General features: G+C 39.9%; 1 protein-coding gene across 1 annotated transcript; it reads left to right on the top strand.

Annotated features, from left to right (window-relative positions):
• Positions 1-6534: 6534 nt before the first annotated feature.
• On the top strand, positions 6535-18861 carry LOC103345490 (zinc finger protein 665-like). Its single transcript, XM_070047168.1, is given in 4 exon segments — positions 6535-6634; positions 13109-13201; positions 16605-17011; positions 17173-18861. Coding segments are annotated over 4 exon segments (2289 nt in total).
• The last annotated feature ends 4956 nt before the right edge of the window (positions 18862-23817 follow it).

Below are 23817 nucleotides of genomic sequence, written 5' to 3'. Positions count from 1 at the left end.
GAAAGTGGCAGGGGGAACCACCCTTCCACAGAGGTGGAAGGGACGGTAGCCAACCCGGGAAGAACCAGCAGTAAACCCGGGGAGGGCTGAGCAGACAAAAGAACAGCGCAGGGTCCTGTGTCGTTCCTCCACGAAGAGGGGGAGTAACAGATTTTATATAAAGTTCTATTATACAAAATCATGCTAAATGTTGTTATATTAACATGGATATTATTGATATAAATGTCATAGAAATTATATAAAAGTGGGGCTGACACTGTGGCATAGCAGGTGAAGCCACTGCCTGCAGTGCCGGCATCTCATATGGGCACAGCTTTGAGTCCCAGCTGCTCCACTTCTGGTCCAGCTCTCTGCTATTTCCTGGGAAAGCAGTAGAAGATGGTCCACTCATCTTGCCATGAGACCCCTCTGGGACACATATATGTGAATAATCATGACATTCAACAAGTGTGTACTAGCAGGCTGGACCTAACAAATGTCCCTTTAGCAGGAGTAGGGAACATCCATTCTGTAGGCCATAAAAAGCCCATGAAATCACTTGGTCTGACCCTGCTACAGCAACTGCAAATGAGATTTGAGATTCAATAAACTATAGCAAGCTAAATTCTTTTAAAGATTTATCTATTCATTTGAAAGGCAGAGGGATGGAGAGAGAGCGAGAGAGAGAGCGAGAGGTCTTCCATCCACTGTTTTACTCCCCATATGACCATAATGGTAGGAGCTGGGCCAATCCAACATCAGAATCCAGGAGCTTCTTTTGTGTCTCCTGAGCAGGTTCAGAGGCCCAGGGATTTGGATCATCTTTTACTGCTTTCCCAGGCCATAGCAGAGAGCTGAGTCAGAAGTGGAGCAGCCAAGATTTTAGCCAGTGACCATATGGGATGCCGGCACTTCAGGCAGTGGCTTTACCCACTACACAACAGTGCTGGCCCCTCAGGCTAAATCTTACATGGATAATTTGGTATGGCCTGTGAATAATGGTATAGATACACAGATGGCCCTTGGGAGAAACATCCTTTACTTTAGAAACTACAGACCAGAAACAATCATGGTTGGAAACAGCTTCACAGACAAGAATCACATGCTGAATATGCAGCAGTAAGTCCCCAGGAAACTTTGGAAGGAGCAGCATTGCTACAGTGTATCTTAGCACAGAATGCTAAACTCAAAGGCCTCACCCATGCCTATGTCTAGGAGAAAGTAAGAGTCACAATTCACACTGACTTGAGTTAGGAAAGATGGATGTTGATGGTCTGAATATTGATTAAAGACATACTTTGCACCTTCCCTGGGTTCAAGAAAGATGGAAAAGGTATACAGAAATCTGTGTTACCCAAACTTTCTTTGTAGCTAGTCCATAGCTCTGTTCCATTCATATGAAAACTAGCTTTTCATCTTTGTTCTATAGATAAGACTGGAGAGTGTTTTTTTGCACATTAAATGCTGGAAAGTGTTTTCTTTTCTTTTTTTTTTTTTAAGGGAAAGGGTTTATTGGGGAACAACCTACAGACCAGAGTGAAGGGGCGGCGAAGGAAAAAAGGGAGGGAGACTGTATGAGAGAGAGACAGAGAGAAGAGCTAGCAAGGAGAGAAGATAAAGCAGAGAAGAGGAGAGAGGAGAGCAGAGCCAAGAGACCAGAGGAGGAGGCTGGAGAGAGGAACCAAGAGAGAGAGCAGGAGAGAAGGGGCAAGAGAGCACATGTTCAGGAACAGGCCCTTTTAAAACTTTGCCTGAGGACGGGCAGGGAAGCAGGAGCAGCCAATCCCATTAGAATGGGGGTGGAGCCTGGCTCAGGTAGCTGGGCCATGCAGCCAACTGTGCCAATTTCCTAACATTCCCCCATTTTGTTTTTTATAAAGCAAGGTTTGTATGAGATTACATTAGTCCCAAAAGTCCAAGAGGGGTAGAGAGATGATGATCTGTCTTTAGAGCTACTTCCTGCTGACATGGGGCGATGATGTTCTCCTAACTGACATGGGGTGATGTCTCAGGCCGCTGTCTCCTGTGTGGGGAGCCGAGTATATCCCTGTAGCAGCATTTGGTTGACTGCCTGGTTACTGAAGGCCTTCGTTTGTCCCATTATAGCCTGCTGTAAACACTTAGACACTGTAGTATAGAAGACAGGGTGAGAATAGTAACCAATGATCCTAACAGTAGCATTAACCAGGTAATAAGGGATTTTATAGAGAGGAAATGGAGGGGGTCTCTAGACCCTTGTGGGTAAAGTTTGATGGATGTAGCTTAAAGCTGATTCCAGCCAAGACTGGGAAAAAGGCCACTAACTTTTGCAGGTAGTGGGATTTGTCTGTAGAGAAATTCTGAACAATCATACAACATTAAGTGGGGAAGAGGACCATCAGTACACACAGGTTGGGAGTAGAGCCATTGGTGGTAGAATAAAGGTTATGATTACAAAGGAATGAGGCCCAAGTGGGCTAGACGGGGTTTAGAACAAAGGACAGAATCATTAGAGGAGCTATGAAAGGTGCTGTCTAAGCTACAAATAAGTTTTCTGATTGAGAGGCAAAAAGAACCTGACAGAAGGGGCTTGATAATAATCAGGTGGGCTTTAAAGCCTTGTAAATTATGAGGCTCAGACTCATCTCTCTCTTCATATAGCCTACATCCTATGGGAGGTGTGAACCTCCTTGGGGAAGGCACCCTGTTAACTTCCATTACCCGCTGGCCTGGGAGGAGAGCTGGCCAGGTAAAGGCAAGTGGCAACTCCAACAGGAAATATACAGTTCTGCCTGCAGTGTTACTGACCCTACTTGGCCATTTCCTCAGTTGCAGTGGTCATTTTGAAAGCTGGGCTGAGTGAAGGGCTTTTCAGCTTAGAGCCAATAAGATCTGTGGCTCTTACCTGGGCATCCTTCGACTCCAGGGCAGGTCCATTTCCAGTGATCCAACTCTTGGCAGAGCTGCCAGGGCTCTTCGCAAGCTGACCTCTGCTGAAGCCCAGGCTTTCCACATTGAAAGCTACTGCAGTAGACTGGCCTGTTGGGTCTCCTTGAGGGCAGATCACTGTACAGAACAGCCATTAATAGTCCTGCCACCCATTGCTTCTGATGCCTAGCTTTCTTTTCCTCCTGGTTTTTGTTAAAGCAGACCAGAGGATGCAAGTCAAGGGGGTGCTCAAGTCCCATCTCTAATCTTCAGTGGCCTAAACTAGAAGTCTGTAGTCACAGGCATGTTTTGTAGTAGCTTATGTTGAGGCAGGCAATGCCCATGAGGAAAACTATATCCTCACTTTAAAACCTTTTTTTTTCCTTTGTTTTGAAAGGGAGATCTTTCCTGTTTACTGTTTACCTCGCTGATGGCGAAGTAAATCTAGCTAAGAAATTATAATTTAAGCTCTTATTTTGGCTATGCTATTACAGAAATGTGTTAGCCATCTCTTTTATAAGATCTAAAATCAAATTTTGCATCTTGGAGATTTCTTTATAATAGAATTAGTTTCCTACATGAGGAGAGAATAGATAAATGAGAGAACAAGTTGGGCTTAGAATAGAGAAATGTGGGAGCAAGTGCCAGATCGCTTACTGACAATAGTAATATTACATGAAAGCTTAGAAAGCAGTTTTAACCATTAGATAACAACTTAAGAAAACATTACCAGAAGGCCCAATGCCTTCCATAAATATTAATACATATATTTGGAAACATCTCTTAAATATCTAACATGATGTAGCTTGTTTAACCAGCAAATTTCAGCACAAGCATATAAAATGTTTTTAGTTTCTTTCTATCAACAAGTTTAAAACATATGATACAGAGATTCAGGTCACATGAAGTAAAATATATCTTTGAATAATTTTAGCTATTTAAATTGAGCAATTTTTATCTATAAGTCAATTAAAACTCTTAATAAATTTTCCCATGTAGACATACAATATATATACACATACAACATAACAGATAGAACAATAAAACAGTTTAATAGGTTATTTAAAAATCTAACTCCTGTTTGTAAATTACCAATTGATTTGAATTACTTTTGTTTTAGTAACCTCAGCTAACCATACTTTCTCACAGTTGGTACCTTTAATATATTATTGGCTTCATCTGTTTACAGAGCCATCCCAAAGTACTGAATACAATACATGTGGCTGGAAAAATTCCATCAGAACCTATAGGAGGACAGCTAAGGACAGAACCAACAATGCTTTAGTTTTATGAGCAACAAATCTGATATACAAAACTGTAGATGACAATATTTTAAGTTGCCATTTTAAAATTATAAACTCATTAACCAACAAGAGACATTTGCTTACTGCACACAGTATTTCTGAAAGCACCTGTAGGATTTTACAAAGTATTTAACCCTTTAGGCCTCTGGGGCTTTTTTACTAAGATAACTATCATGTCTAGTAACACAAGATCATTAAACTTTTTAATTTTGACACTTGTATTAGTGTCATTTTATATTATAGAAGCTTAAAATTTAGTACCACTTCACATCTTGACAGTACTTCTAATATAGTCCAAATAGCCTGATTAGTTGGTGTCTCTACAAGATGAGACATAGTCCTTTGATTTTTTCAGTTGGGCCCAAACTGGAAAAACCAAAGTCCAGAACTTACCGGAAATTTTAGAGTCCAAATTCTTTGAAATTTTGATTTTTGATTTTTTGAATGCCTGTCAAGAATGTCAAGAAGGCTCAAAATCCAAAATATCTGGTTGGAATAAGATTTAACATTATAGACCAAATTTGATCATTGTTACAAGGTAATTATTTAAATGTTTGAAAATAAGCACATATTTAAATAACCCATAGCTCTTAATAAAAATCCAGCTGTTTTTAAACAATTAGAATTTAACAGACATTAAGAGAATATAACAGAATACTTTAACACATTGCTTTAACAGAGAATCAGATTTTAATTCTATGTCAAAGAGAAACAAATTAGTATACTTGTGATGTTTTTCATCTGCCAATGTCCTTGATTTAATTTTGAAATAACCCATAAAAAATTTTTAGAGTAAGATAAAGGCAACACATCAAATTTCAGCCTGAGTTACTTTAAACAGTGTTGAACTATTTTCACAGTTTATAAACTAACCTAAATAGTTTTTTATAGAATATAACATGTTGAGTATACAAAAGTTTTACCCAATTTGAATTAGCAGTTACACCTAAATGACTTAGGATGATGATATATTTTTATCTGAATTTAATTGAAATTAAAATTGCATTCATCTAAAACAAGTACTAATTACCAATTGCTGTTTTATTGAGTATGGATTACCCGGAAACCTGTTAAAATAAATTGCAAAAGAAGTTCAGCATTTTATAAAGCAATAGTTTCAAAGGTAGTGGTATTTCTAAATTTAAAGAAAAATTAGTTACAGTGAGCCAGATCCATGCTGGAAACCTGATTTTCCTATCTGCATGATGAAACAAAGAGCCATCAGATGAGTGGGATACCTAATTTGTTTCTCAATAAGCAGGGAGTCCAAAAGGATGGGACTACTATTCCCTTGCTATTCTTATGGTAAGACTGGGACAAGAGAGGGACAAAAGACCAGTTGAAAACCATGGAGATCATTCCCAAACGGATAAGACAGAGATAGTAGACTTTGGGCTCTGAGATAAAGAATTCCTAGGTGGGAGGGGGAGATACAGTGAGTGGGGGTAGGAGCTAGGGAGGAAGTACATGCGGGCATGAGAGTGGCTTTGAGGAATAGTTGAGCCAGGGGCTTCAGGTAGGACAGAAAAGGTTGACACCACCCCCTGGAATTCGGCAGGAGGGGGAAGGTGAGGACACAGCCAAGGCCGGAGCCAATGTTGGATTCTGCTGTGTGGGAGATAATGGCATCAGAACTTCAGCCAATGAGGCCTCAGGAGGTGGCTGAGCTGGTGCCTGTAGATTGGAGCAATAAGGAAGTTCATCTGCAGGATAACAGGATTGGGGCAGAAGAAAGGATTTTTTGCTCAGGCCTCTGCCCCCTAGTGCGAATCTTGGAGACCAGAAGTACACAGGGGAGGTTTAGTTTGAAGATAGGAAAAGGTTTGAACATATGGAATCCCCTTCCATTTTCCCGAACACTCATGGAAATGATGAAGATGTTATCAGGGTCAAACTACTCCGACTTCCGATCCCTCAGGGCCAAATGCGCCATCATAGAGAGGCCGCTTTTGAGGGCTGGGGCCAATTTGAGAGGGACCATATTACTTAAAAGGCAACCAAGAGGAGAATCAGATGGAACGCGGGAGGAGGAATTTCCCATGGCGACTCAGTAGGTCAGATTGGTGGAAAGCAAGCATCCTTGAAGTCCTGGCCATCTGACTAGGAGAGAAATGGGAGCAATAGGCGGGGTCATCACCCAAGCGCCCACTGGAGCCGAGGGCCTGGCCTGAAAAGAGGTGAACAGAGGTGGAGTTGTCACTCACACCCACTGTTGCCTGGACAAAGTGTCTGTAGAGGCTAAAGGCCTTAAGTAGGAGTGGTGGCTAGAGTCCAGTGCTATGACCTTTATGAGAGTAGTCAGGCGAGTATCCGACAGTAGACCACCACTCAAATAGCAGTCGCCATGAGGAATTTTCGTCCCATGTCTTACCTCAAAATTTGGAAGGCCGATGTGTGGATGGAGGTCGCGGAGCATTTGGTGGCTTGGAAAGAGTTCCAGAGATGTGCTTCATGACCGGCAAAAATCCAGGACCCCAGAGCACTGGGGGACGCTGGATTACCAATAGGAGGCTATCCAAGTCATGGCACCAATGTTATATCTTAATGTTAGCCGTCACAAAGCACACCAGACACCGGAGTAAGGGAAAGGGTTTATTGGGGAACAACCTACAGACCGGAGTGAAGGGGCAGCAAAGGAAAAAAGGGAGGGAGGCACAGGCAGTCAAAGCCAAAATCAACTATTGGGATTGCATCAAATTGAGAAGTTTCTGTACTGCAAAAGAAACAGTCAGGAGAGTGAAGAGACAACCAACAGAATGGGAAAAAATATTTGCAAACTATGCAACAGATAAAGGGTTAATGACCAGAATCTACAAAGAGATCAAGAAACTCCACAAAAACAAAACAAACAACCCACTTAAGAGATGGGCCAAGGACTTCAATAGACATTTTTCAAAAGAGGAAATCCAAATGGCCAACAGGCACATGAAAAAATGTTCAAGGTCACTAGCAATCAGGGAAATGAAAATCAAAACCACAATGAGGTTTCACCTCACCCCGGTTAGAATGGCTCACATACAGAAATCTACCAACAACAGATGCTGGCGAGGATGTGGGGAAAAAGGGACACTAACCCACTGTTGGTGGGAATGCAAACTGGTCAAGCCACTGTGGAAATCAGTCTGGAGATTCCTCAGAAACCTGAAGATAACCCTACCGTTCGACCCAGCCATCCCACTCCTTGGAATTTACCCAAAGGTCTTTAAATTGACAAACAAAAAAGTGGTCTGCACCCTAATGTTTATCGCAGCACAATTCACAATAGCCAAGACCTGGAACCAACCTAAATGCCCATCAACGGTAGACTGGATAAAGAAATTATGGGATATGTATTCTTTAGAATACTATACCGCAGTAAGAAACAACGAAATCCTGTCATTTGCAACAAAATGGAGGAATCTGGAACACATCATGCTGAGTGAAGTAAGCCAGTCCCAAAGGGACAAATACCATATGTTCTCCCTGATCGGTGACAACCGACTGAACACTAAAAAGGAAACACCTGAAGTGAAATGGACACTATGAGAAATGGTGACTTGATCAGCATAGCCCTGACTGTTAATGGACAACTTAATACATTATCCCTCTTAGTATTTTTTTTTTGTCTGTTCTACTTAATATGACTGGTTTAATTCTGTAATTAATACACAGTTATTCTTAAGTGTTAAAATTTAACTGAAATGTGATCCCTGTTAAACAAAAGAGTGGGAATAAGAGAGGGAAGAGATGTATAATTTGGGGCATGCTCGGGCTGACTTGCCCCAATTGGTAGAGTTGGAAACATACCAGGGAATTCCAGTTCAATCCCATCAAGGTGGCATGTGCCAATGCCATCTCACTATTCCAAGTGATCAATTTCAGTTCACAATTGATCATAATGAAAGGACTAAGAGTCAAAGGGATCACATAAACAAGTCTAGTACCTGCTAACACTAACCGATAGAATAAATAAAGGGGAGAGTGATCCAACATGGGAAGTGAGATACTCAGCAGACTCATAGAATGGCGGATGTCCCAAATAGCACTCTGGCCTCAGAATCAGCCCTAAAGGCACTTGGATCTGGCTGAAAAGCCCATGAGAGTATTTCAGGCATGGAAAGCCAAGACACTCTGGCAAAAAGATCTCTATGAGTGAGATCCCAGTGGAAAGAACAGGTCTTCAAAGAGGGAGGTGCCTTTCTCTGAAGGGAGGAGAGAACCTCCACTTTGACTATGACCGTGTCTAAACAAGATAAGATTCGGAGAACTCAAGGGGCTTCCATAGCCTTGGAAACTCATGACTGGTGCATAGGGAGATTACTGATGCCATAAACAGGAGTGTCAATTTGTAAAGTCAACAACAGGAGTCACAGGAGTCACTGTGCACTTACTCCTCATGTAGGATCTCTGTCCATAATGTGCTGTACATTGAGGCTTAATGCTATAACGAGTACTCAAACAGTATATTTCACTTTGTTTTTCTATGGGGGTGCAAACGGTTGAAATCTTTACTTAATGTACACTAAACTGATCTTCTGTAAAAAAAAAAAAGAAAGTAACTATCAATTCCCAACTTGACTCTCACTGGGATTAAACATGACAATAGGTCTGATCTGATTTCATCATCATTTAAAAAAAATCATCTATTATTTTTCACTTTATGTCTCTGTGTGGGAGCAAACTGTTGAAATCCTTACTTAATGTATACTAAGCTGATCTTCTGTATATTAAGATAATTGAAAATGAATCTTGATGTGAATGGAAGGGGAGAGGGAGTGGGAAAGGGGAGGGTTGTGGGTGGGGGGGATGGTATGGGGGGGGAAGCCATTGTAATCCATGAGTTGTACTTTGGAAATTTATATTCATTAAATAAAAGATAAAAAAAGATTTATTTATTTATTTATTTGAAAGAGTTACACACAGGGAGAGGGAGAGGCAGAGAGAGAGAGAGAGTTCTTCCATCTGCTGGTTCACTCCCCAGTTGGCTGCAATGGCTAGAGTTGTGCCAATCCAAAGCCAGGATCCAGGAGCTTCTTCTGGGTCTTCCACATGGGTACAGGGGCCCAAGGACTTGGGCCATCTTCTACTGCTTTCCCAGGCCATAGAAGAAAGCTGGATCAGAAGTGGGGCAGCTGGGAATCAAACCAATGCCTATATGGGATGCCAGTCTGCAGGTGGCAGTTTTACCTGCTAGGCCACAGTGCCAGCCCCAATCCAGGGTTTTGTGAAGGGATGAATACAGGGAAAGGTGCTACTTGGAATCATTACTGGTAAAATGCACTGCATTAAATATATACTCTGTGTATTTGTTAACTTTCTTTAGTATAAACTTTAATAACAACATAATGTTTATCTCTGATAACCTTATTCATTTGAACACTCAACATTTCTTTTTACTTTTACATTTTTATTTTACAAAATTTGTGGATAATGCTTTCGTTAAACCAATTATAACTTCTGTTTAATCTCTGACACTTAATATAGGTGGGTGCATTTTCCTATGCATTTCTATTTTTACAGGTTTATTCCTCCACAATGAAGTAGCTGTTTTCTTGGTTAATGTATTTATTATTCTATATTCATTCTATTATATCCTTTTTTCCCCCACTGTTCAGTGCAGAAGGAAACCAGAGTTGTTTTTTTTTTATGATTTCATTTATTTATTGAAAGAGTTGCAGAGAGAGAAAGTCTTCTATCTGCTGGCTCACCCTCCAAATTACTGGAAAGGCTGGAGCTCAGCCAATCCAAAGCCAAGACCCAAGAGCTTCTGGGTCTCCCATGCAGGTGCAGTGGCCCAAGGACTTGGACCATGTTCCACTGCTTTCTCATGACATAGCAGAAAGCTAGATTGTATGTTGAGCAGGCAGGACTCGAACCAGAACCCATATGGAATGCTGGCACTGAAGGCAGCAGCTTTACCCATTATGCCGCAGCATTGGCCTCCAGAGTTTTCTTTGAACTCCTGCCATTCACCTTCTCTCCCAGGTATGATTCTGGGTCCTCCACATGTTTCTAAGAGGAAAGAAAATTAATATATCACCTGTAAGTGGTTTTTTCTTTTGTTTTTAATTATTGCCCAGTTTGTCAGTACACATTTTAGGTGTTTAATGCTAGTTTATTTATTTATTTTTTAATTTTTTAAATTTATTTGAAAGTCAGAGTTACAGAGAGGCAGAGGGAGAGAGAGAGTCTTCCATCTGCTGGTTCACTCCTCAGTTTGCCACAATGGCCGGAGTTACACGGATCCAAAGCTAGAAGTGAAGAGTTTCTTCTGGGTCTCCCACATGGGTTCAGGGGCCCAAGGACTTAGGCCATCTTTTACTGAATTCCCAGGACCTTGGCAGAGAGCTGGATTGGAAGTGAAGCCACTGGGACTTGAACTGGCACCAATATGGGATGCCAGCACTGAAGGCAGTGGCTTTACCTGCTAGCCACAGTGCCAGTCCCAGTATACTAGTTAATTAAAATGGAAAATATGGGGCCAGCTCTGTGGCTCAGTGGGTTAATGCCCTGGTCTAAAGCATCGACATCCCATATGGGCACCGGTTTGAGACCCGGCTGTTCCACTTCTGCTCCAGCTCTCTACTATGGCCTGGGAAAGCAGTGGAAGATGGCCCAGGTCCTCGGGCCCCTGAACCCATGTGGGAGACCCAGAAGAAGCTCCTGGTTCCTGGCTTCAGATTGGTGCAGTTCCAGCCATTGCAGCCAATTGGGGACTGAACCAGCAGATGGAAGACCTCTCTCTCTCTGTCTCTCTTCTCTCTGTGTAACTCTGACTTTCAAATAAATAAATAAATCTTTAAAAAATTTTAAAATAGAAAAATAAACATAAAATTTGTTCCCACAGAATATACAGAAATGAATTATGAATTTGGCATGATTATGAAACATTACTGTCATCTATAATAATGCAATTTGGTCTCTTTCTGTTGCTATAGCAAAATATATATTTGTTACATGAATTGAGTTGAAACTAAGCACAATATGCTACATTTTTGGGGTCATGTCTGAAACAGTCTACACACAGATGATGTACTGAACAGTGTTTTAGTGCTACCTATGAAGTAAACACTTAGCATTCTGTAAGAGGAAGAGTTACCTAGTGCTAGAACACCAATCAGTTAAGTTTGTTTTCAAATTGTTAGAGTGATGGAGTTCTTAATACCTTTGAGAAGCTGAATTGGATTCTGGAATAGGATAAGGAATGTGTGAAGAAAAGAATCTACTGGAGGCTCATTTATTTTTTAAGATTATTTATTTGAAAGGTGGACTTGCAGAGATTGGGAGAGACAGGGAGACAGAAGGATATATCTTCTATCTACTGTTCATTCCCCAAATGCCCACAATGGCTGGGACTGGGCCAGGCCAAAGCCAGGAGCCTGGGACTCCATGGGTCTCCCACATTGGTGGAAGGGTCCAAATACTCAGGCCATTTTCACTGCTCTTTCAATCAGATTAGCAGGGAACTAGATTGGAAGTGGAGCAGCAAGGACTCAAGTCCTCTGTTTACATGGGATGCCAGCATTGATGGTGGAGGCTTAGCCTGCTGGATCACAATTCTGGTGACTATTGCAGGTTCTGAAGCAAATCTCTAAGCATTTTTCTCAGTGAGTCACAAATGCAGATTGTACTGCAGACATTCCCAGGTTCTCTTTTTGGGCAAATAATTCCATTGCTTTCACTTTAATTATGTATAATGTTATTTCAAATGTTTATCATTTGAATGTTTTGGGCAAGTATTTCCATTGCTTTCACTTTGATTAGGTATAATGTTATTTCAATTGTTTATCAGTAGAATAATCATAGATAAGGGCAAAAGCTAATTTGTATTCTTTGTCTTACCTGTATTTTCTCTCTTACTTAAAAATATTTATTAGCTTGATAGAGAAAAAACTTGATGGACTGAGAGAGAGAGAGAGCTTTGTCACATTAATTCACTTCCTAGATAACCATACCAAACAGGTGGGGCAGGACTGAAGCCAGGATTGAGGAATGGAATCTAGGCCTCCTTCATTGGTGACATCACCATTGCTTCCCCAGGTTTGCATTAACTGGGAGCTAGAAACTAGAGCTGGCAATGGAAATCATAGACACTCTGAGGTGGCATCATAAACACTAAGCTAAATGTCTGCCCTGTCATTTAATATATTTTTTCTCTGACATTTTGGAATTGATATGCATGGTGTTTTCCTGGAAATTGTTTTCTGTTCATTCCCATCGTAGTTTCATTGATGGTTTCTTGCCTTTTTTTCTCAATGCTTCTACATACTTCTCCTTAACATTGCCCAGTCAAGAGTCAGTATTGCCCCTCTTCTAGCCTGCTGTGCAATTCCCCTTGAATGATGTGGCCTTTGTGATTTGAACCTCCTGTTTCCCTTCAGCTTGGGCATTTCTCACAGCCTGTAGATCATGGGTTTGACTCTGTTGAATGCTCTGTGTGGCTTTCTAAACACTCAACAAGTCTAATGTGAAACCTTAGCCTTCCTTTTTTCCTTCATATCCATACACAACTGTCAGTGTTTATTTTGTGACAGAGTTAACATGTTGACTGGAAGTGTATTATTATAGGTGATGACAGCATTTGAAGACCTGGCTGTGTACTTTACGTGGGAGGAATGGCAGAAAATGAACAATGCTCAGAAAATCCTGTACAGAGATGTGATGCTGGAGACCTACAGCAACCTGTTCTCCTTGGGTGAGTGACACCCATCACACACCCAGTGATAACGTTTTCTTGCTATTTGACAAATAAGGGAACACTTTATAATGTTTAATATTGGGCAGGATTAGAATGTGAGTCCATGAATAATCTGAATATCTACCATCTAACAAAAGATTCAAATTGGAACATTTGTTGCATGGCTCCTGAACCAAGCTGTAGTCCTTTAAATAACCCAAGATAGTGATTTCACAAAGTCTTACTTTGTTTCCATTAATAGGGCACTGCATTACCAAGCCTGATTTGATCTTCAAGTTGGAGCGAGGAGAAGAGCCATGGATGGTGGACGAATGCTTGAATGAGAGCCTTTCAGGTCAGTCTGCACATAACAGACAGGGAGGCCAAGCCAGAGTGTGCAGATGTTGACTGGTGTTCTTTCCATGAATTTTTCTTAAGCCTTACTCCTGATGATAGCTGGTTTTGTGCATCAGACACAGGCATTTAGATATACCACTATCTTTCTAACTTTTGTTCTTAGTGAAGATGTTCTTTGATTAAAAAAAAAATCCAGTCATTTTCTGATGTTACTAAGGCTTTTATCTAGGTTTGATACATTCCCCCAATTCTAACTTGTCCTTCTCTACATGTTCATACCTTTTCCTTCATGTACTTATTAGTTCCTTAGTGCTTGTTAATTAGGCAACATACAGAAACTTATTTTTTTAAGATTAATTTTTTTTTTGACAGGCAGAGTGGACAGTGAGAGACAGAGGTAGGGAGAAAAGTCTTCCTTTTTCCATTGGCTCACCTTCCAATGGCCACCATGGCCAGTGTGCTGTGGCTGGCACACTGTGCTGATCCAAAGCCAGGAGCCAGGTGCTTCTCCTGGTCTCCCATGCAGGTTCAGAGCCCAAGGACCTGGGCCATCCTCCACTGCACTCCTGGGCCACAGCAGAGAGCTGGCCTGGAAGAGGGGTGACCGGGACAAAATCTGGCACCCTGACCGGGACTAGAACCTGGTGTGCCAGTGCTGTAGGCAGAGGATTAGCCTATTGAGCCGCCACACCAGCCTGTTTCTGTTTTTTTTTTTTTTTTTTAAAGATTTATTTATTTATTTGAAAGTCAGAGAGAGAGAAGAAGGAGAGGCTGAGAGAGAGGTCTTCCATCCACTGATTCACTTCCCAACTGGCTGTCATGGCTGGAGCTGTACTGATCTGAAGCTAGGAGCCAGGAGCTTCTTCTAGGTCTCCCATATGGGTACAGGGGTCCAAGGACTTGGGCCATCTTCTACTGCTTTCCCAGGCCATAGCAGAGTGCTGGATCAGAAGTGGAGCAGCTAGGACTTAAACTGGTGCCCATAAGTGATGTTGGCACTGCAGGTGGTGGCTTTACCTGCTATGCCACAATGCCAGCCCCCAGAAACTTATTTCTAACTCATTGCTCAGATTGAATTCCTAGTCATGATTTTGCCCAGGCATAGAACTTGCTCAGGACTGAATCAATAAATGTGAACTCTCTCTTAGTCTCTTTCTTTTTTTTTCCTCTGTGCCTCTCAAACAAATAAGAAAATTATAGTCTGTTGGAAACATTTGAGGAGTGAGCCTACAGTTGGCAAACCTCTTTTTCAGTCTGTCTTTATCTCTCATTCTGTCTCTCTGACTCTCAAGTAAGTAAATAAGTAAATGCTAAAAGATGGTCATGTGGCTGGTGCTGTGGCACAGTGAATTAACACCCTAGCCTGAAGCACCAGCATCCCATATGGGCACCAGTTCAGGACCCAGTTGATCCACTTTCGATCTAGCTCTTGGCTATGGCCTGGGAAAGCAGTAGACGTCCTTGGACCCTTGCACCTGAGGGAGACCCAGAAGCAGCTCCTGGCTCCTGGCTTCAGATCAGCACAGTTCTGGCTGTTGTGGCCAATTGGGGAGTGAACCATTGGATCAAGACCTTACTCTCTCTTTGCCTGTCCTCTCTCTGTGTAACTCTGACTTTCAAATAAATAAATAAATCTTTAAAAATAAAAGATGGTCATGAGTAAGCCTCTGTGCTGTGACATCAGAAATTATGAAGCTAGGAATGACACTGTGGTGCAGTGGGTTAAAGCTCCAGCCTGCAACACTAGCATTGCATATGGGTGCCAGTTCCAGTCCCAGCTAGTCCTCTTCTAACCCAGCTCTCTGCTAATGCACCTGAGAAAAGAACAGAGGTTGGCCCAAGTCTTTGGCCTCCTGTACCCGTGTGGGAGACAAGAAAGACACTCCTGGCTCCTAACTTCATTTTGGCCCAGCATTGGTTGTTGTGCCCATATGGGGACTGAACCAGCAGATGGAAGACTTCTCTCTATCTCTCTCTCTATAATTCTAGCTTTCAAATAAATAAAGTAAATCTTTGAAAAAAAGAAATCATAAACTAAGCATAAACTTATAAAACATGAAAATAAGTGATCCTAGACTCACCAAGAAAGTAATGAGATTTTGAGACCCAAGGTCAAGTAGCCTTGTGGGATTATGTTGAGTGGCTCAGATTTCTTGAAGGGTGGAGTTTGAAGTATGATTTCTCTCTTATTTTTCAGTATCATTGAGAAATAAGCAAATAAAAAGATAAGAAAAGCATAGGAAATGAAGCTTTCAGTGAAAATAGGAGGAAACTGATCAAAAGCCTCCAGAAATTCAAATTATCACACAGGAATGCTTCTAGAAAGAATTTAGAGGAGGTAACCAGCACTGATGATTTCAGAATGAGTTAGAAAACACTTTTCAAAGAGGATGAGCACATCCCGGTTTGCAGAAACAAATTCTTCAAACTGATTGGGAGTGTTTAACTAAAGTGGTATCTTGGGAATTTTCTGTTCCTGTTGTACTTCTGAGAAGCTGAAGGTGTTGGGTGTCCTTAGAAATTTGGGGAAGCTGTCATAGAGTAGAGACAAAGTAGTTTTTCATTTGAAAAATCCCACAAATGATGTTTACCTAGGAAGACTGAGCATGAGACACTCAGACATTCAAATCATACTCTTTAAATGTTGTCCTGCTTGAAGTGCAGGCACATTTCACTCTTCTCCACCTGCAAGTAAATGATCAGTGAAACTTTTTCATGTTTATGGTTGAGATATCAGAGAAGCAAAAAGCACACAATTTTTATAAAAATAAACTGGAGAAAAAGCACAGGGAAAAAAATGGTTGCTAGGTAGTGGGTGAATATTTTTATTAAGTATTTGTCCATTCTTTAAAATATTTTATAGTTATTTCATCTTTGTGAAAGGCAGAGTGATAGTGAGAGAAGAGAGAGAGAGAAAGAGGTTCTCTATTAGCTCACTTCCCAGATGCCTGCAACACTTAGGTCTAACTAGTCTGAAGCCAAAGCTCTAGAATTCCTCTAGTCTTCCCTGGTTTCTCACAGGTTCCCAGGCACATGAACCATTATTTGGTTCCTTCCAGTTTACATAGGCAGAGAGCTGTACTAAAAGCAGAGTAGCCAGGGCTCAAACTGACACTGTTTTGAGATGCAGGCATCCCACACATCATAGCACAAATGTCATTCTACCATCCTTGACAATTTCCCATAGTAAAAAGGATCATGTTTGAACATTGGGAAACCTCATGGTATATTAATGTATTAAGGAGAAAAACCATATAATGGTCACAAATAAGTACCTCATACTGATTTTGTGAAAATCTTATGCCACTTGGATAACAAGTACCTTCAGTCCCTTTACATGAGTATGCCAGGAGAAACAGTTACATGTGATTCAGTGACATGATTGCTTTTTCTCATTTCAGTGGTCATGAAAAGGGATGACCTGATTAGGATCAACCAGGAAAGTCAGGACAAAAATCTGAATCAGGATTTTATGAAAAATAACAAGACATCAGCTCTCAAGAGAATAGAATTAAGAAAAACACTTAGTTTAAATTCAATCCATGTTCCAACACTGATTATTAAAGAGGGAATCTATTCAGGACTGAAGCCTGAGGAATGCAATAAATGTCACACTGTGTATCCCCCCAGTGGGCCTGATCAACTACAGGCTGGAGAGAAATTTGATAACACTAAGATACCTGGAAAATCTCTCCAGTTCTGTGAGCCTCTTAGTCAGCATGACAAGATTCACATCATGAAGCAGCCATTTGGACCCACTGGACAAGCAAAAGTCTTCACAAGAAAGATGTTCTGTAAATCTGAGAGGGTTCATATGGCAGAAAACTGTAATAAATCAACTGTCACTTTTGGAAAAGCAACACAAATAGAAAAAGCTATCCATGACAATTCTAGCCTCAATATGCATCAACAAACTCACACAAGAAATTTTATAAGTACATTATGTATGTTGAACCTGTCATTCACCAGTCACATCTTGCAATAAATCAGAGACTAAATACAAGGGAAAAACTTTACACGTGTAAACCTTGTGGAAAATCACTCAGTTTTAATTCACCTTCTGAATGTAATGACTGTGGAAAAGCCTTTGGACAAAAGTCAGTCCTCAGGAAACAACACAAAATTCACACAGGGGAGAAACCTCATAAATGTAATGACTGTGGAAAAGCCTTTGGACAAAAGTCACACCTCACCATACACCAGCGAATTCACACAGGGGAGAAACCTCATAAATGTAATGACTGTGGAAAAGCCTTTGGACAAAAGTCAGAACTCATCATACACCAGCAAAATCACACAGGGGAGAAACATCATAAATGTAATGACTGTGGAAAAGCCTTTACACAAAAGTCAAACCTCCTCTTACATCAGCGAATTCACACAGGAGAGAAACCTCATAAATGTAATGACTGCAGAAAAGCCTTTCGAACAAAGTCAGAGCTCATCATACACCAGCAAATTCATACAGCGGAGAAACCTCATAAATGTAATGACTGTGGAAAAGCCTTTCGAACAAACTCAGACCTAATCATACACCAGCAAATTCACACAGGGGAGAAACCTCATGAATGTAGTGACTGTGGAAAAGCCTTTACACAAAAGTCATACCTCATAAACCATCAGCAAATTCACACCGGAGAGAAACCTCATAATTGCCTTCAATGTGGAAAAGGCTTTCTGTTGAAGTCAGACCTCATAGTACACCAGCGAATTCACACAGGAGAGAAACCTCATAAATGCAATGACTGTGGAAAAGCCTTCAGACGAAAGTCACATCTCATCGTACACCAGAGAATTCACACAGGGGAAAAACCTCATAAATGTAATGACTGTGGAAAAGCCTTCAGACGAAAGTCACATCTCATCGTACACCAGAGAATTCACACAGGGGAGAAACCTCATAAATGTAATGACTGTGGAAAAGCCTTCAGACGAAAGTCAGAACTCATCATACACCATCAAATTCACACAGGGGAGAAACCTCATAAATGTAATGACTGTGGAAAAGCCTTCGGACAAAAGTCACACCTCATCATACACCAGAGAATTCACACAGGGGAGAAACCTCATAAATGTAATGACTGTGGAAAAGCCTTTGGACAAAAGTCAGAACTCATCATACACCAGCGAATTCACACAGGGGAGAAACCTCATAAATGTAATGACTGCAGAAAAGCCTTTACACAAAATTCAAACCTCCTCTTACATCAGCGAATTCACACAGGGGAGAAACCTCATAAATGCAATGACTGTGGAAAAGCCTTTAGATGAAATTCAGACCTCATCATACACCAGCAAATTCACACAGGAGAGAAACCTCATGAATGTAATGACTGTGGAAAAGCCTTTGGACAAAAGTCAAACCTCATCATACACCAGCGAATTCACACAGGGCAGAAACCTCATAAATGTAATGACTGTGGAAAAGCCTTTGGACAAAAGTCAGACCTCATCATGCATCAGCAAATTCACACAGGGGAGAAACCTCATAAATGTAATGACTGTGGAAAAGCCTTCGGACGAAAGTCAGACCTCATCAGGCATCAGAGAATTCACACAGGGCAGAAACCTTATGAATGTAATGACTGGAAAAGCCTCTGGATGAAAGTGACACTTCATCATACACCAGCGAATTCACACAGGGGAGAAACCTCATGAATGTAATGACTGTGGAAAAGCCTTTAGACAAATACAAACCTGATATCCCAGCAGAGAATTCACACAGAGTAGAAAACTCTTGATTGTAATAACTGTGGAAAGCATTTAGCCATAATTCGACCTTCATCATGCATCAGAGAATTCACACAGGGCAGAAACCTTATGAATGTAATGACTGGAAAAGCCTTTGGACAAAAGTTAAACCTCATAATGCACCAGAGAATTCACACAGTATTGAAACTTCATGAGTGTAATCACTGTGGAAAAACTTAAGTTCCAACTCCGAATGCATCAGAGGATTCACCTAGGGAAATAACCTTATAAATGTAATGACTTCAGAAAAGCCTTTTTCTATAAGTTATACTCATATCAAAACAATTCACACAGGGCAGAAACCTTGTGAATCTAGTAAGTGTGGAAAAGCCTTTATAAATCATATGTTATCAATCATAGTTCATTACATTCTTTTACACTTTCAAGGACACTTTTTTATAGCTTCTTTATATTTTGAGAATCAAAATTGTCACTCTCTTTAAAATTTCCATGCATTGGTCAAGACAATTTTATCTTGGTTTTAAAATTACTGAATTCAATGGCATAAGCTTTCTTTGATTTAAGAGAGCACACATTTTCTGTATTTAAATGTGTATTTAGGGCTATTTTTATTAATATCTGTTACTTCTCCTTATAACCTTATTCCTGCTTCTACTAAATTTACCATTTGTACACACAACTGTCAATATATTGAAATGAATACATTTCTCTATTTTTCATGTTGATTCAAATTTATCATTACCACCTCAATAAATAATAACCTAATTTGTGCCAATTCTAGTGCAGGGAACTTCAGGCTACCATGATTTACTTTAACATTGTAAGGCCATCAAATTCTGGAAGATGTCCAAATTTTATTTTCACAGTATATGAGAACAATTTAGGGCCAGTCCCATCACTCATTAGCAAGAGATTTCATTCTTCACCTTACAGACATCCATGGAACTTGAAATTAACCTTTAATTATGAAAATTTAAGTAAATTTTTAAATTCACTGGAGTCACTCTTTTGCACAAATATTTTATTCTAGGCCAATCCTAGCTCAGTGAATCTGTGGCCATGGTGATTTCACTTTTACTGTATGATCATCATCACCCCCAACATTCTGTAAGTTGCTCTGGAAACTGTCAGGTACACAGTGTCTCAGGGCCATTTTAGCCAAGGTAATAATTCTTTCTCCTCAATGTAATATATATATATGAATATATGTAACATATATAAAATACATATATTTTATACCTAGATAAATTTGCCTCTGTGTGTCTAGATACTAGTATATTTCCTGAAAATTATGCGGGAAAATAGTGGGATCTGAATGTGATTTTTATCCCAGAATTATGTATGTTTATTTAATTTTAGAGGTTGGTAGACTTGGAGACACAGAGAAACAGAGATTATGAGCTACAACTTGGTGGCTTACTCTTCATTCTTGTAATGATCAGAAACTGGATTATTACAGAAATCTGAGCTATTTTCTGATGATAAATACATTATAAAAATTTCAAAATGTTGCTATCTATATATTTATATTACAAATTATATATATGTACATTTATATTGTAATGTCATAAATTAAACACATATATATATTATATAAACACCTTTAAAATTCTCCTTGTTATTGGTATATTTTTTTTGAATTTTAAATATTTACTTCCTTTTAAAATTTTATTTAATATAAGTTTGATATTTCATATATACAGACTAATGAATGTAAGTGACACTTCCCCTGATACCCTCCCTCCCACACACACTCCAACCCTTTCTCCTCTTCCTTCTCACATTCCCACTTAACTTTTACAAAATCTGTTTTCAGTTTACTTAATGATTGTATAGTTTACCCTACACTAAGTAAGAGTTCAACGGGTCAGCAAATAGTATGAAGAAAAAAAATAAATTAAAAAAAATCACTTCCTCAATGGAAGAGACAAGGGCTATAAACAATCATCAAATCTCAAAATGTGTATCTAACTCCAATACATTACATTTTAGGTACTCTATTAACTACCTCAGATCAGGGAAAACATGATATCTGTCTTTCAGGGACTCGTTTATTTTACTAAGTATAATGGTTTCCAGTTTCATCTATCTTGTTGCAAAAGACAGGGTTTCTTTTTCTTTCTTTCTTTTTTAGTAACTGAGTAGTACGCCATAGTGTGTATATACCATAATTTTCTTATCAAGTCAACAATTGATTGATATCTGGATTGTTCCCAGATCTCAGCTATTGTGAATTGTGCTGCGATGAACATGGGGTTATAGATAACTCTTGCATATGCTAATTTCTTTTGGTTTGGGTAAATTCCAAGGAGTGGGATGGCTGGATCAAATGGTAGGTCTATAATCAGATTTGTAAGATAGCTCCATACGGTCTTTCACAGTGGCTTGCACCAGTTTACATTCCCACCAACAGTGGACCAGGGTAACTTTTTTCCACATCCTCATCAGTTTTGTCATTTGTTGATTTCTTCCTTTTTTTTTTGACATCAGAGTTAGGCAGTGAGAGAGAGAGAGACAGAGAGAGTCTTCCTTCCATTGGTTCACCCCCCAAATGGCCCCTATGGCTGGTGCGCTGCAGCCAGCATGCTGCGCTGATCTGAAACCAGGAGCCAGGTGCTTCCTCCTGGTCTCCCATGTGGGTGGTATTCTTTCTTCCCTAGTTCTGACTCTTGAAACTGTTCCAAATTATGGGATTTGATTCAATGCACCAGGTCTTAAAGTTAAGGTTTTATTTCTGACTTTTGAACAACCAAAGAGACAGATTTTGTGTTATTTTAAAGTAATCTATTATGTTCTCTTAATGCCTCTTAAGTTCTAATTGTGTAAAACAACTTTTTTAAAGGAGTTATGATTTGATCAAATCTGATCTATACTCTGTCATGATGTTAAAGGATCTTATTTCAACCAGATATTTTAAGCCTTCTTGTCATCTTTTACAGGCATTCAAAAAAATCAAAGTTCCAAAGAATTTGGACTTTGATATTTCCAGTTAGGTTCCTGGAAATGTCAAAGGATATATGTTTCTCATCTTGGAGAGACACCAGCTAATCAATCAGGCTATTTGGGTTATATAACAGGTATTGTTAAAATGTGAAGTCATGCTAAATTTTAAGTTTCAATAATATAAAATGCCACTGATAAAAATGTCTGAAAGTTAAAAAGTCTAATGATCTTGTGTTACTAGACATGATGGTTATCTTAATGAAAAAGGCCCAGAGGCATAAAAGAATTAAATGTTTTGTAAAATCTTACAGGTGCTTTTGAAAATACTGTGTAAAGTAAGCAAATACCTCTTGTTGGTTAATGAGTTTATCATTTTAAACATAGATTTTTTTAACTTTTATTTAATGAATATAGATTTACAAAATACAGCTTATGGACTACATTGAATTCCCCCACCCCCGATGACTTCCTTCCCACCCACAACCCTCCCCTTTCCCACTCTCTCTCCCCTTCCATTCATATCAAGATTCATTTTCAATGTTCTATATATACAGAAGATCAGTTTAGTATACATTAAGTAAAGATTTCAACAGTTTGCACCCACATAGAAACACAAAGTGAAAAATACTGTTTGAGTACTCATTATAGCATTAAATCTCAATGTACAACACAATAAGGACAGAGATCCTACATGAGGAGTAAGTGCACAGTGACTCCTGTTGTTGACTTTACAAAATGACACTCCGTTTATGGCATCAGTAATCTCCCTATGTTCTAGTCATGAGTTTCCAAGGCTATGGAAGCCTTTTGAGTTCTCCGACTCTTATTTGGACAAGGTCATAGTCAAAGTGGAGGTTCTCTTCTCCCTTCAGAGAAAGGTACCTCATTCTTTGAAGACCTGTTCTTTCCACTGGGATCTCACTCACAGAGATCTTTTGCCAGAGTGTCTTGGCTTTCCATGCCTGAACTACTCTCATGGGCTTCTCAGCTGGATCCGAATGCCTTAAGGGCTGATTCAGAGGCCAGAGTGCTGTTTAGGACATCCAAAATTCTATGAGTCTGCTGTGTATCTCACTTCCCATGTTGGATTGCTCTCCCCTTTATTCTATCGGTTAGTATTAGCAGGCTCTAGACTTGTGTATGTGATCCCTTTGACTCTTAGTCCTTTCATTATGATCAATTGTGAACAGAAATTGATCACTTGGACTAGTGAGATGGCATTGGTACATGCCACCTTGATGGGATTGAATTGGAATCCCCTGGTATGTTTCTAACTCTACCATTTGGGGCAAGTCAGCTTGAGCATGTCCCAAATTGTACATCTCTTCCCTCTCTTATTCCCACTCTTATATTTAACAGGGATCACATTTCAGTTAAATTTTAACACTTAAGAATAACTGTGTATTATAGAATTAAACCAGTCATATTAAGTAGAATAGACAAAATAAAAATATTTAGCGGGATAATGTATTAAGTTGTTCATTAACAGTCAGGGCTATGCTGATCAAGTCACCGTTTCTCACAGTGTCCATTTCACTTCAACAGGTTTCCTTTTTGGAGTTCAGTCAGTTGTCACTGATCAGGGAGAACATATGATATTTGTCCCTTTGGGGCTGGCTTATTTCACTCAGCATGATGTGTTCCAGATTCCTCCATCTTGTTGCAAATGACTGCATTTCATTGTTTTTTACTGCGGTATAGTATTCTAAAGAGTACATATCCCATAATTTCTTTATCCAGTCTACCGTTGATGGGCATTTAAGTTGGTTCCCGGTCTTGGCTATTGTGAATTGTGCTGCAATAAACATTAGGGTGCAGACCGCTTTTTTGTTTGCCAATTTAAATTCCTTTGGGTAAATTCCAGGAAGTGGGATGGCTGGGTCGAACGGTAGGTTATCTTCAGGTTTCTGAGGAATCTCCAGACTGACTTCCATAGTGGCTTGACCAGTTTGCATTCCC

This window comes from Oryctolagus cuniculus, chromosome 8, assembly GCF_964237555.1.
Source record: "Oryctolagus cuniculus chromosome 8, mOryCun1.1, whole genome shotgun sequence".
Classification (NCBI taxonomy): Eukaryota; Metazoa; Chordata; class Mammalia; order Lagomorpha; family Leporidae; genus Oryctolagus; species Oryctolagus cuniculus.
This window is presented reverse-complemented; position numbering and strand designations above follow the sequence as displayed.